Source organism: Oreochromis niloticus, linkage group LG6 (assembly GCF_001858045.2).
Source record: "Oreochromis niloticus isolate F11D_XX linkage group LG6, O_niloticus_UMD_NMBU, whole genome shotgun sequence".
Classification (NCBI taxonomy): domain Eukaryota; kingdom Metazoa; phylum Chordata; class Actinopteri; order Cichliformes; family Cichlidae; genus Oreochromis; species Oreochromis niloticus.
This window is the reverse complement of record NC_031971.2, coordinates 34081628-34096396: the sequence shown is the minus strand read 5'-3', so window position 1 is coordinate 34096396 and position 14769 is coordinate 34081628. Positions and strand designations below refer to the sequence as shown.

Sequence of the window (14769 nt, the reverse complement as noted above, 5' to 3'; positions counted from 1 at the left end):
CAAAGAGTATTGATATATAAATTGTCTTCTGTTTAAAGGTGGTGCCATTACCTTGTTTTGTGACTGGGTAGCCTCTGAGGCCAGTGGGCTGAGGTTGCTGGGTCGTGGTGGTGGAGGTCGAGGAGCCTTGGTCCCTGGGTTGCGACTGGTCTGTGGAGTGGCTGGAGCTGAGCTGGCATTTGCTGGGACTGGAGAAGGGGTGGGGCTTGGAGAAGGCTGACGGAGATGCTCAGTTGAGGAAGAAGAAGGGGAAGGCTTGGAGTCGTTCGGTGAGCAGATGGAAGGCTCGGAGACGCTTTTGGTGAAGTTGTGTTCCTGGTCGATGCTGCTGCTACTGCCAGCCAAAGGGAGCTGAGAGGAGCTGTAGTCTGAGCCTGAAGACAAACTCTCTGTACTGAGAGCTGGAGAGGGGGAGCAAGAGGAGGACTGAGAATGAGAGAGAACTGAAGAAGAAAAAAGGTTTTGAAATAATTTAAAAAACAGCAGGGACAGAAGAAATTAAAGAGGAATAAAAAGTAGTTGGGACAGATTGAAAAATTGGAATAAAGAGAGGATAAGGGGAAAGAAAATACAACATTATTATTTTTAGCATCTATTAGCAACACATCTCTTTTCATCTATTTTTAGTCTGACTATTTAGAATAATTTTTTTATTATTACTATTTTTATCAGCTGTGCACATCGTTTCCGCTTACCTCTTTTGAAGTGCCAACTTGTCTGTTAAATTAGAGGTTGTTTAATCAGACAAACTAATCTAGGATTAAAGTGACTAACAACAACACATAAACTTCACACTACTATACTGCACACGTTTTGAAAATTGGATGCTCAAAGTTGGACAAATGTGCCTTTTATCTATTAAATGGATAAAATGGAAAGTAAAACACAATATTATAAATCACTGGGTTGTAAACTTGTAAACTTCAGTCTTGATCAATCACAATCAGGGTTTGCAACTGAAAATCAAATATGAATTTAATTTTGTCCTGTTACACGTAACTCAGTATACCTGGCAGTTTAACTAGAGACATAAATAGAGAGTGAACAAATAAACTGAGAGGAAATTCTGTTGCACAATAGTGCTTGCACCCCTTGCAGAGCCAATCAACAACAAACACTTTGTCAGTAGTTGCAAATATCTGCCCGAATGGTGACCCTTATGTTACTATGAAAATCCCGTACTATGCACTGTGTGTTCAATGTCTTTACTATTGTTCAGCATATTTAGACGAATCTATCTTTTCCAGAAACACTAGTTAGCTCATCATCAATCACTTCCTGAGAGCTGTGTTACAAGTTAGAAGCACATTTCCATGGTAAAATGACCTCATTCACAATGAGTCAAGTACTGATAAATTACAAAAATATGGATAAGTGACGTAAACGTAAGAGTATGCCCCCTGAAAAAGTCAATCCTAGTGCATAATTTTGGGCACAGCCATGTTTCATAAGGGACTTTGCTTTCATACAGTTTAACTGCACAGTCATATATTGGTGTTTTCATCTATAAACTTCAAATTTCTCAACTGTTTACACTGAGTTTACAAACCCACTGAATCAGGTGGCACTAAAGAAAATGACCTATAATGTTTCTTTCTGTAATTTCTTTACAAACATTTGATAAAACATCAAATAGTTAAGTTACTGTTTGATATTTGTAAAGCACAAAGGTGATGCTCTTGGTGTTTGTGGTTCTGATAAAACCGACCTTGGTTACTGGTGGGTGGCCGAGGAGCACGAGGTGCAGGCCGTTTCTTGCTCTTGGTGCTTGCAGGACTGACAGAGCGGGATGAGCTTCGTTTATTAGTGGGAGTGTCTGCACCCACTGCGTCTGCTGCCTGAGTGATGCTGTACCATGGGTGACTAGACACCACCGTAGGTGGAGGTGCTCCTCCCTCACTCCCTTCTTCCCCATTTCCCTCGTTATTTTCGTCATTGTCGTCATCCTCGAACGGGTTGGAGGGCTGAGGGGGCGTGCTGGGTCTGGAGCCCTCCCCTTTGAGAGAGGACAAAGAGCCTGTGTTTGGAGGTGTTGCCAGTCCAGCAGGGGGAGGGGGAGGGGCTGGTGCTTTCTTCTTCTTGGGTTCTGACTGAACCAGCGCGAGCCAAGGTGGGTCTTTGGGTTTATGGGTGCCACTGAACAGTGAGACACAGATAGTGATGGAAGGGAGGGTCACACAGAGGAAGACAACAAAGTACATCCACATGGAAGCATGGAGGGTTAAACAATTACAGCACACACTGCAACAACATGACAAACACTATGGAGGTGTGATTAATGCACATGAAATGGCATTTAAGATAAATTCAGCTACCTTGCAGGAGACTGTGACCTTCCTCGGGGTTTGGGAGGAAGTGGAAGCTTCTGAGTTTCACCTGGGATATTAAGAAAAGCGTTGAGCATGACTATAAACAAATGATCCTGCTATTTTTAGAAACTTACTGTGCAAAAACTACTTACCGACTGCAGGACTGTCTGCTGTGCGGGAGAGTCGAGCCCGTGGCGCAGGGCGAGGTGGAGGGGCGGGATCAGAAACCCGGCGGGGCGCAGGCACTGGCCGACCGGTAACTTCAACATGAGGTGTAGAAGGGAGGTCTCCATTTGCTGTGTGTTTGGCTGGTGTTTGAGTTCCTTCTTCTTCTTCTTTCTCTCCCTCCTCCTCTTCATCGTCACTCTCATCGAAAGGGTTGGGAGGTGTGGCAGAGCGTTGTTTGTCCTCTGCTTCGATGGTACCGTCTTCATTTGTTTTTTCTAAACCGTCTTTGCTTGTTGTAACGGGAACGACCGTGACAGAGTCATCGGCCGGAACGTCAGTATCGTTAGTTTCCTGTACTGGAGTCTTTGCCTGGCTGCCATCAGAGGGCGCCGTGTGAGGAACTGTGCTGCGACCGGTCCTCGCAGACTGTCCCGACGCTGGTCTCTTACCAAGATCGGGCTCACCATTCTGGTTGGATAAAGCATTTCTATTAAGGTGATGTGCACAGACAAGTGCCCCAGAGTCGCTTCCTAATTTGTAAGATCCAGGAAGCAGTGTGCTGTGACACTCAGTGCACCTGAGAAAACAAAGAAACAAAAACAGGAAGTGTGACAAAAAATAAACAATTGTTTTTAGTGACGTGTTTGCAAAAAGGATTCATGCATTATTAATGTATACCAAACAGCGCCTACAGTAGATATATGAATTGAATATATTCAACAGGTGAAACAAACATTTCTTTGTGACGATGTCACAGGAAACCGGACACACCTGTTCTGACAAGACAGCTAATTTTAGCTGTAGTGTGAAGCCTATGTGCAGCTGCTACAACTCAGAGTGAAAAATTAACTGTTGTGTCCACCCAAAATATGTGACCAGCTCTTTGAAAAGCTGAACTTCTTACATCTTCAATCAGAAAAATAGCACCCATATCATAGTAACTAACACTGAAAGTAATCAAAACAAAAACATTTATAAACAAATAGCTAAGGGGAATTTACTGATATTAAAAGAAATAAAAAATAAAAAGTAATGCAATGGCAAATACAAACAGTAATAACTCTGTTATAATATGTTATATATATGTAATAAGTTGTAATAAATGTTTTCTAATTAACATTTTTTTTAAAAAAACAAAAAGATAAAAAGGATCCAGTTCAAATAGAGCTAAGCGTCTTACTCACACACAAATCTGAATCCAACACCTGATAGTGCACAATATCCTCTGTCACAGGTTGACTCGATAATTCGGGTCTTGTTTTATCAAGTTTTTAAATTGTTTGGCGGCCATACCCAGAGGGAGGGAGTAAGCCTTGAGGAGAGGAGGTGAGGACAACACGACAAATGAGTAGAAAGGGAGCGCTCACTTGAAACAGTTGCGATGGTAGAGCTTGCCGTCCACCAAAAACCTTTGCACCAGGTGGACGTGTTTCTGGCAGGCGGCGCAGGTGCTGCTGAGAGTGCTCCGCTTGACTGCTCCAACCGCTTCGATGCCTGTCTGCACGGACTGGATCGGCAAGTACATGCGACCGGGGACGTTGTTCGCAGGAAGGGGGACAGGGAGGAGACATCAGGGGAAGGGGGAAGATGGAGAGTAATGGGGGAGGGGGGAGATCATATACGGAGTCAGGATTTGAGGATGTGGATTGTTCATTCTGTTAAGCTAGCTACATCTACTTGGTTATCTTATTTTTGGTGTTCAAGTGAAAACATCATTTGATTAATTCAAATTACGTAAAAAAAAAAAAAATCAAAAGAATGAAATGATAAAAAGATGTTTATTAGTAAAAAACAATTTAAAAAAAAACCAAAACAATCCAAACGGCTTTGGTTAGTGGCTCTGGGAGTCCCACATTTGGGATATGGTTGCTCTTCAGGACTGAGATATAGCTTTTTTTGTTTTTTTCTAGGTGTTAAGTAAATATAGGGGTTAGAAGCAGCATATTCCAAAACTTGGCACACAGTGTTAAGAAACTACAACTGTTAGTCTTTTATCCATAGGAGACTGTTAAGAAAGACTGACCTAACAGTTCTGCTTTCACCTCCAAGCCCACCCTCCCACCCCCACCCTACTGCCTAGGCTCAGGACCAGAGAGCGGAGGGGGGGTGAGATGTGAGGACGGAGAACAGGTAGAGGAGGGAGTGGAATGAATTTCCATCTGAAGAAGGGAGGAAGGGCGAGTGGGGGAGTGATGAGGAGAAAAGCAGTACAAGGGAGTACGGGATGGAGGAAAGGTGTTGAAGGGCATGCGAAAGAAAAGAGAGACAGGATACAGAGGCTATCTTTATAGACTTATTCTACCGCCTTTGTTGGGCTTTTTCCCCTGCTGTGCAACACAGAGCTCACATAAGGAAGTTGACATAAAAACCCATATTTGGATATTCTACACTTTTGTAGTAAAAATAGCAGATTTACACGGTGTAATAACTCCACATAATACATGCAACAAGATTGTTAAATCTTTCAAGGCTTCAAATGCCATTTCAGTGGGATTATTCACTCCATAACAGGCCATCATAATTAAAGTATTTTGAGTGATCTACAGCTTGCTACCATGCAAACTCTAGTAGACACCATGCCAAGCTCCTAGACATTAATTAGGCCTAATAGGCTCAAACAGATAAAAGAATAAAATGCTTCTCCTGGTGCCAAGTCTCATATACTTACCTCAGTCTTATCTTCCAGAGGAGTTGGAGGCCTTTTCTGGGCTGGCTCATTGAGACCAGCAGTACTGAGCCTCTTCATACAAGGAGGGTTTGCTGTGTTAGAGAAACAAGGGGAAGCCAGTTAATGGCAAATTTCTTGTACAAGTTATTATCACACCCAAAATTTAAGCTGTTGTGCAGTCCAGTTTCTTGTGAGTTATGATGAAATGAGAAATGAAGTGAGACTTTTCATAAATGGTACCACTTTTAAATTAAAGTGACAAATATACCCAGGTACTAGCCCCAACCCTCTAGGTTCATGTCTCCCTATTGGTAAAGTTGACCAGGTTGCATCTGTGGTGTCCCCCTCTTTATTTTTCATTTATGCAAGTTATCAAACACTGAATGTGTGTGTCTTTGTTCACTGGCATAGGCAGCAAAGAAAGTGGATGATGATGATGATGATGATGATGATGATATGACCCAATCACAGCACTTAGAGTTGAAGGTGAGGACAAAAGAGAGACTAAACTGACATGTAATAAAAAAAGATTGACTTTTTCCTTTGATGATTGCTACAGTAGCGCATAAAAACAAAACACTGGCAGTTTTTTTTTCAAACCATCCCAACATACATTCTAGTTTGTTTTTCCTTTGTCATAATCCAGCATCTTTGACTGCAGCTGCGGATAGTAATCTTTGATATGCTCTGACAAGCTGTTTCATGCTGGAGGGCAACTCTAACCAAAACCTGCTGCAGATAAAGAACTGGTGCATGTGTCACTACACTGAGCTCACCGAGGCCGCAAAGGAGAACAAGGACTACTCTGACAAACTGCAGTTCAAGATGGTGGAAAAGGAGTCAATCCAGGGATGAGGAAGATACTGGAGAGACAGCTTTTATATAATCACATTTACCGCAGTTTGCCACAAATGCAAAAAGTCTCTGCAGGAAACACTCATACCTAAAATATATCACTGAAGAAAGAGCTTACCGAGTCTGTAATAGCATCTACAATAACAAGTGAAAGGTTATATATGTGTATGTGACAGAGTTCACACAGTTGCACTCACCCTGAGACTTGTTGTTGAAGAAGTTGTAATACTGGGACACGTATGTGATGATGCTAAGCCGGTCAGGCACTTTCATAGACACCATGTCTTCTGGGTCCAACAGGGCTGGAATCCCCAGTTCAGTCTCGGCCACTTCAAACGCCTTTCAATGAGAAAGAATGAGGAAAAGAGGATAAGGGGAAAGGAAGTAGAACGAGCAGGAAACAAAAGGAGATGTTGGTGATGAGACAGGAACCAGTGAGCTTAGATGCAAGGCAAAACTTGAGTAACAGCGAGGTAAACTGACCTCTTTTTTTATTAAAGATAAAAACCTTGATAAGCACAAATTTGGTAGCAACTCAGTTTGTCCTGTTGTTGAAACCTAATGTGGTATCTTGGTATGACTTCTATCAGTATTTCATTTCTTTATTATTAGCAGTTGCAGTGGAAACTTGTGGGAGTCTGGTCTCTGTATTATTCAGGAGAATGACAATGATTGCTGGTTAACCTTTCAATGCTTTAAGCACCTACAAAAAAAGAAAAGAAAAATCCCCTCACTGCACTGAGCCTGCAGGAGAAATCTTATCTCAAGATGAAATAAATAAAACCAAAACAAGTGGAAAGGCTTGACTGGATGTGGGTCAGAAAGTATGCCTCTCTTTATCATTTGGGTGTTTCTAGACTTTGTTTAGACGGAGAGATAAGTTAGGCAAATGCAGATCACAGTGAAAAAAAAAAAAAAAAAAACATCCGCCATTTGCAGATGATGTTTACATTTATTCCTTTGAGAAAAACCAGCAGTGAGAAAAAAAAAATTCCAGTGAAGAAATGATACTGCAATCAGCATTACATAACAACGTACCAGCACGGTTCTGAAACAACGAGGCCTAGAAATGCTTCACATCACAATTAAAGTGAAACTAACGCTAAAAATCCCCAAACATATGGTTTCTAAAATCAGTCTTAACCTCCCCACACCTACTATTAGATAGTTAAAACTGAGAAACCTTATGAACACACACACACACACACACACACACACACACACACACACACACACACACACACACACACACACACACACACACACACACACACACACACACACACACACACACACACACACACACACACACACACGTACTCGTAAATGCACACCATCTTGGTCGGCAGCTGCCTCCAAACACGTCATGTATCATTAATACTGTGTGCTGCTCAATAACATTTAATATTTATTATTTATTTATTATTATCATCATTGTGGCATTATAGGTATTGATTTTATTGCAATTATCCACTTCATATGAGTACATGATTCTTTGCAGTGATCCACAGCTAACAGACTCAGAGTAGTGAGATTTAATGCTGCAGAGGCCTTGAGGCAGATACTATCTAAGTGATGGATCTTTTAACACTTTTCAGCCCAAATCGGGTCAGGAAGACTTTTCTCTTGTATTTTACACTTTGTTAGGCCTAGGATTTGTTTTTTGTTTTTTTATTTGAGCACGGTGAGTGAGTGAAGTGAAACCAATGTAGTTATTTCTGTAGTGGCAACCCAACAACCAAAACAGCTACTTGAGGGAAGCTAAAGTAGTTTCCACCTCGTGCTGAAAAATCTGTGGCTCACGATGACAAATACTTCTAACATTTTATTTTTGGATTTGAATCTAAAAATACAGACAAAAACTGGGTGTACTGGATGAATGACAGAAATGAGATGACACAAAAAGTCTGCAGCTTCTTTCTGGCTCGAATTCCCCTCACTTGGTCACCTATGACTTTCCTAAACAGACCACTCTGTGACCCAAAGTGCCCAAGTGATGCATCAACACCAACCAGTCATCATCAAAAACCTGAAAAGATTGTGTAACACAATAAAAAAAGATCATATTACTCCGGTTTTAGCTAACTTCCACTGGCTTCCTGTGAAATTTCGTATTGATTTTAAAATTCTGCTACTCACTTATAGAAATTTTAAATAATATGGCGCCTAGCTATTTAACAGAACTTCTCCATTTGTATAACCCCCCAAAAAAGCACTAAGATCCTCTAACCAGATGCTCTTAATGCAACCTAGGTCTAGGCTGAAAACCAGAGGCGATCGTGCCTTTGCTATCGCAGCATCTAGACTATGGAATAATCTCCCTATTGCCATTCGTACTTCTGATACTATTCAGTCTTTTAAATCTCGCTTAAAGCTTCATCTTTTTACTTTGGCTTTGACTTAAGTTAGTTGATTATCATTTGGCAGGCTTCTGTGTTCGTCTTGTGTTGCTGTTGGTAAATTATTTTACTCGCTCCTAATTTGTGAAGCACTTTGATCGAGATTGTTGTTTTTAAATGTGCTATATAAATACATTTTGATTTGATCTGAAAAAAAGAAAATGTTTGCAGCAATAACATTTGCTACCAATGTAATGTAATCCACAGCGATTCTAAAGGTTAACAATAACTTGAAACCTGCACAGTAGGAGCTCCTGGCTTGAGTCTCCATGTGACAGCAGTAACATATAAACAGCGATTCGGCATTTAGTGAGTCTATCAGCACCTCCTACATGAAAGGAGACTCAAAAGTCATTCCAGGAGACAATCAACCCCAAATACACTTATGAAACTTACAAATGGTCAATCAAACAGCATGCTTTCCACATAATATTCACTCCAGTTTAGACGTGACAATTACTTTCTTCCTTTACAAGAATTCTTTATAAGCTTTTCACTTCTCCTAAAGCTGCGGGAATTGAAAAACAAAAATTAAAACAACAAAGAACTGCCAAAGCTGAGCTCAGACTGAAAGGAGACTTCCATTCCAACCCTCAATGTTCTCCTGGCTTCAAAACCATGTGGAAAAAAAACAGCCAAGGAAATAAGATTTTTAAGTTTTAGGCTGTTTTTGATGTACTGCTTTACAAAGCTGCAAACTCTGCACTTTTGCACTGAAAATCCTCACTTCATGGTTTCTCCACAGGCTTATGTCAAGAATTTTGTTTTTTCTGACACCGAGTGCTCTGGCTTCCTCCCTCTGACTCTCTGCCCTTCAGCAGAATTAAGTAAGAGTCTCTCTTCACATCACGCACACACTCCACTTACACCCACAAATACATAATACGTTTCTGGCTACACATAAGCTAGGGATTTTTAAAAAATGAGTTTCCAAATGACTCAGGTTTCTAAAATGACATCATTCAGGACAAAACATATAGTAGTAAACGTGACTCACCAGGCGGTTGTTCTCGTAGACATTCTCCTTAGACAGTGAGCCAAAATCTCTGCAATGACAGAAAAAGGTTAAAACAACATTTAGGATAAGGCTGAAGATAAGGCAGCCAGCATAGTTCTATGCTGGCAACAGCCCTGTTTTTCGATCACAAATCTTACAGATGCCTGTGATAACACAACTTCTCAACCCATGGTGTTACTGAACATTCCTACATACAACTTGCTCAACTAATTGCACACATATTATAGACTATAAGCTATAATATAAATAGATTATAAGCTATTATTTGCCTGACAGCATAACAAACTGCAATGGTGAGCAGTTACTGCTCCCACCTACCACTGCTGACAATCTCAAAAACCGCCCTTAAACGATGCCTGATGCCAGAGCAAAAAGAAAGAAGCAGCAGGAGCGATGGGCCGATAATTACAAGGCTCTGCTCTAAAATGCCCAGAGCAGGGCTCTAAAGCCAGTTTCTCACCAGTAAACATCCTGCAGTAAAACTGGAAAAAATGTCTGAGGAGCTGTGGGATGAATGTGCATAAGTAAATGTGTGCAGTGGTCTTGGACAACAGTATGGCAGAGGAAAAAAAAAAAAAAGAAAAACCCACCATGAACCTAATGAGTGCTTGTGGAAACCATGTGGAACTTTCAAGAAGGCAAAATCCTGTGAATGAGCTCCGTGTTGGAGCCACACAAAGTGACCTCTGTTCTCTCTAATCTAATTCCCGTGGCCACAAACACACTGAGCAGCAACTCTAATATCAAGACTGGGTCAGCCTGAGTCCACCGTGTCAGCATAACAGACATCGCCAAAATAAAAAGTGCAGCAACTCAAAAAATAACAAAGATTTTAGATTTTCATGCCTCACAGAAAAAAAAGAAAAAATCATCTGACTGGGATGTTGAAATGCTGTGTGTGATCAGCATGCACATCTAATCCACAGTGACTCAGAGTCTCACTTCAAGGTTTATTTTAGGTGAGAGAGCGAGAGAGAGAAAAAGTGTGTGTGTGCGTGCATGCCTGCCTGTGTGTGTGTGTGTTAGGCGGTAATGACAATCCACATGATCAAAACCTGGCTTGAACCAGTACATCCGCTAAATCTGGTTTAGTCAGTTGGAAAAGCTTGACAGAATAAGATCGGCTAATGTTATGACAGTGAATAATTAAGCACTAATCAAGGAGTAGGTGAGACAGCAAGTGGGTTACAGAGATTTTAAAAATATAAAACAAAGCAGCAATAAGTTAACACAATTTTATTTAAATACAAGTTTTAAAAAGACACTTTATGTGCACTTCCATTAACTTTGCCATGAATGACTTCTGGGCTCCACATCTACTCCATCTCCACTGGGCTGACTGACAGGTGTCCTCATCTAAAGGACGATAAGGCCATCCAAGTCTCATCTGCATCAGTGTGACATTTTTCAATGAAGCTTCAGAGGCTGCAGAGTAAAGGGCAGCACTTCTACTACAAATGACCTGCACTTGCATTAGAGCTAAATCCAGTTCGACAGGCGGAGGTCTCAGCCGCAGATTAGTCTGACGGGCTGTCTGTCTGGATCAGAGGGAGTTCGGCAGGGCCGCTGCAGCTAGAAAGAAAGCTGAACAGCGAGGCATGCTGGGACGCAAATTAAAGAGGCAAAGCTTGAAAGCTCCCAGTTTGCAGAGTTTAGGATTTGTCTAATTCCTGTACTTTCAGCATTAGAGCTGTGCTGTTTATGCAGATAAAGTCCACTTCACTGTTTAAGTGAAAGTTTGCTCTGCTTCCATTCAGTCCAGTTTGCTCACCTGAGAGATGAACAGCACGAGCCACATGCTTACTTTCCAAAATCATTTATCAGGCCACATTTTGCCTCTTTTCTTCAAACGACACTGGGATGACACGTGGTTAATGGTACATTTTACTGCAGTCTGTGGGAAAATTCTAGCCCTTCAGAACAACGAAGCATCCATAGTTCATTTTTTTTGCCCCAGATGTTATAAATCAAGTTCACTCCTTTCCTGTACATTGGTGTGCCTTTGCCCCTCCCTCAGGAATTCAAATTCAAGGCTTTCATAGGTGAATCTGTGGAAGAACCTGCCTTTGTCTCTGGATCACTCAGGAACTCTTATGGCTTATGACCAGTTCCAGTAACCTGTGACAGTTGGCTCTCAGCTTTCTGATGCTCGCAGGTCTCTTGAAGCATGAAAGCCCCTTTTTTCACCCCTGTCTGCAGGTAGGGCAGCAATGACCGCCGGGGACTGGCAGTTGCCCTTGAAAGACGGGCTTTATGGTCAGAAATGTCAAACTGGGCAAAGTGTTTATCATCTCTATGATTTGTTTCTTTTGTAAACGCTCGCTAATCGCTCATCTGTGGGGCTTCTGCTTTTTTTTGTGGCACCTTCAGTGGTTATACAGCGTGCCACCAGTGTTGGTAGGTTACCATCCTGACTGATTTTGTGTTTGTCAGACACCAGTGAAGACTTTTCTTATTTTTTAAGCCAATTTTCCCAAAGAATAAACTCAATAAAATTTAATTGAAGACAGAGTGCTTCTGTGGTTTAATACAGTCATACTCGCATCACATGTCTAGCAAGTTTTCCTGGGTTTTGTTTTTCATAACTTATAGTTGCCACAAAATCTCCAACAAATCTGGGCTTTTCTCAAGGCACACCACTGTATTGTGTGAATTCTGATTGACGAGAAAAAATAAAATAAACACATTCACATTTAGTGTACAGCAGCATATGCAAAACAAACACAGGATAGCTTGGGTGCACTGTAAAATTTCAGGCTGTTTGTCACTTGTACAGGTGGCTAAAGGTGGCTCACTGTCACTCAAGTGAAAAAGAAAATTACTGTTTTGAATCTCTACTAAAAAGACGGCGAGTCATCATGTCCTCCTCCCTATACCCAACCCTTGTTAATAACATATACACGCTGTAGTGTTTTATGGTAACCTCTGTACTCAGTGTGTAGGTGTGAAACACAGATAGAAGGGGAAGTGTTATTACAGGCAGAGCGTCGCTTGTCAGGATGACTTTGACACGCCACATTGGCCACTCGCTCACATAGCAGAGCTCACAACATTACAGGAGGCTTTTTTCTTTAAGTGTCTGTGACAAAATATAATTAAAACATAGAGAGTTGAAAAATGAACCGTGTCCTCCAAGATAACACTGCCATACTTAGGTATGTTAGTAAGGTGCTTTGAGATTTTTACTTAAATACAGTGAAAACATCTAATTTATCTGCAGTTAAATCGTTAATAACTGGATTTTTCTCTTTAACCTACAACACTACTCCTACTGTAGCAATGCCATCATTACTACATGGGAGCAGTAAATGTGAAAATGTATGGAAAGTTAAAAAGTACAAGTTGTTTGAATCATAAAGGCATAAAATATTATTATAGTTTAGTCACAAAACCTTGACATGTGGTTTTGTATATGACTTTCTGCTGTGAGTTGCACTGGAACATTTTCTGTTGGAGAAGTGGGATGCATGACCGTACCCTAGTGAACCACATTATGTATGCATATGATCTTGTGCTATTTAGTTCTAGCAGTTCTGGTCTACAGGGGCACTTTACCACATGTCCTGTTTATGGTACAAAACAGGATACCAGACAAAGTGTCTGTAAGAATGCTGTCATGATTTACATTAGCAAAGAAGACAAACATCTAAGATTTCCTGATTTCAAACAGTGACAATCCTACGGATTCCATTAAAGTAAAAATATCCTGGGCGTTCTATTACAGATGAAATGACAGATGATGGAGATAATTATAGAAAATGATGTATGGTGTATGCACAAGCACACACTCTCTTGTGCAAGTATGGATAGAGTGAAGATGTCTCATACTGTACCCGTCTCTGTAACAAAAAAAGTTACACAGACTTCACGTAGCTTATAATGATACTGTGAGATTACAAATGTTCCTTAAGCAATCGCAGATCACTAATTACATGACAGAAAAAATTGGTTGGTTGGCTTACTTTAAAAGGAGTGGGGTAAGGATTGTTTTTCCCACTTGAGTTCGTGGTTTCGTCTCCATTTTTAATAGTCTTGACTATGGTCCAGTGTATTAAAATTGTTAAATTATTAAAATTGTAAAACTTAAGTTATATGTTATTATGCAATGGTTACTTGAGATCAAACTGGGCTATACGTGTATGTGGCCTTTAAGTTTAAGGAGTCTGACAGCTCTTCTTTAGAGCACAGATGAGTTCAGATGGCTCTTGTCCTGACAGGTCTTGTTCTGCATTGGTGTTTTGAATGGATGAGTTACCCTTAGTAATCCTGAACCTCAATTCAGTCACAAAAGAAAACAGTTAGCAGCCTGTCACGCCTCAAAAACCAGTATACCTTTCAATGGAGGCAGCTCCTACACAAAAAAAGAAACAGTGTACCACAGATTAACCTTACCGTTAACTTAACCTGCTTCTAACTTCCTTTTACAGTACCGTTTATGTTACACTTGAGGTTACTTACATCAGATCTGGTCTGAAGCGATGAATAATGGCACAAAACGCCAGCCCGTCTCGAAAGGACGTAGACATGTCCTTAATTTGCACATCGTTGTAGTTCTCACACTGTATCCGACACCACTCCTGGAGAGCCTTCAGAGATCCCATCATACTACAGACAAATCCGATGGGGAAGGTGGTGAACTTGGATTAATCGACCTTTATTTGTTGACGGGACAGAGACAGCGACGACGGCCAGGCAACACCCGAGCTGCCGATACGTTACCTTCATGAGCAGCCACTGAGTCACATTGGAAAAAAACGAGCATGTCTTACGAGCTAGCTGGACGATGCCCAACTTTACCAACTGCAGCAAGCACCGTGTGAAGTTCACCTCCCGTGTGCGGTTATTCAGACTGCGGTGACTGTGGAATGAGTGAAAAACACGGCTGATTTCCCGAGCTGATAACGGGAGCTCGCCCTCAAAAGTTCTTGACGTAGCCGAGTTAGCTAACTGGCTGCAGTGGCTTGCTGTTTGGCCCCACTTTGCAGGTTTGCTGTATATGTGTAAAGTGTTGTTTCACGCAGTGATGCAGTTTCAGTCGAAGCAGGTGCAGAATTTCCTCTGTGAAGTGGACCGCAAGACCCGCACTAGGCTTTTGTTTGCAAGTGCAGTGACTACAACGGCTAAAAGACTGGTTTAAAAAAAAGTCTCTTTAGTCCGTTGCCCGCGACGCCATCATTTATGTACCAATACAATTAAAAGTAACCAATGAAAAAATAAAAATCCCGCACAGGAAGTGCAACTCCAGCCGAACAGCGCTGATTAAAACACTGACAGCCTGGCCAAGCTGCCAACCTACAATATCCCGTTTCTCTCGCTGCTCTCATCGCCCAACAGGGGGAGCTACACCCATTC

The 14769-nt window shown here is 41.4% G+C and overlaps 1 protein-coding gene across 2 annotated transcripts in view; it reads right to left on the bottom strand.

The window, feature by feature from the left end:
* Positions 1-14769, bottom strand: part of micall1a (MICAL-like 1a) — a 17913-nt gene extending 3144 nt beyond the window's left edge. Inside the window, exons 1-10 of one of the 2 annotated variants that reach the window (XM_005458560.4) lie at positions 14137-14768; positions 13876-14022; positions 9397-9445; positions 6198-6339; positions 5146-5237; positions 3845-3984; positions 2462-3054; positions 2316-2376; positions 1709-2136; positions 52-443 (exon numbers count right to left, since the gene is read on the bottom strand). In XM_005458560.4, coding sequence (XP_005458617.1) covers positions 52-443; positions 1709-2136; positions 2316-2376; positions 2462-3054; positions 3845-3984; positions 5146-5237; positions 6198-6339; positions 9397-9445; positions 13876-14021 — 2043 coding nt within the window. In that variant the 5' untranslated portion in view covers position 14022; positions 14137-14768. Of the gene's footprint in view, positions 1-51; positions 444-1708; positions 2137-2315; positions 2377-2461; positions 3055-3844; positions 3985-5145; positions 5238-6197; positions 6340-9396; positions 9446-13875 lie in introns of both variants that reach the window. The other variant, XM_005458561.4, reaches the window with a different exon arrangement.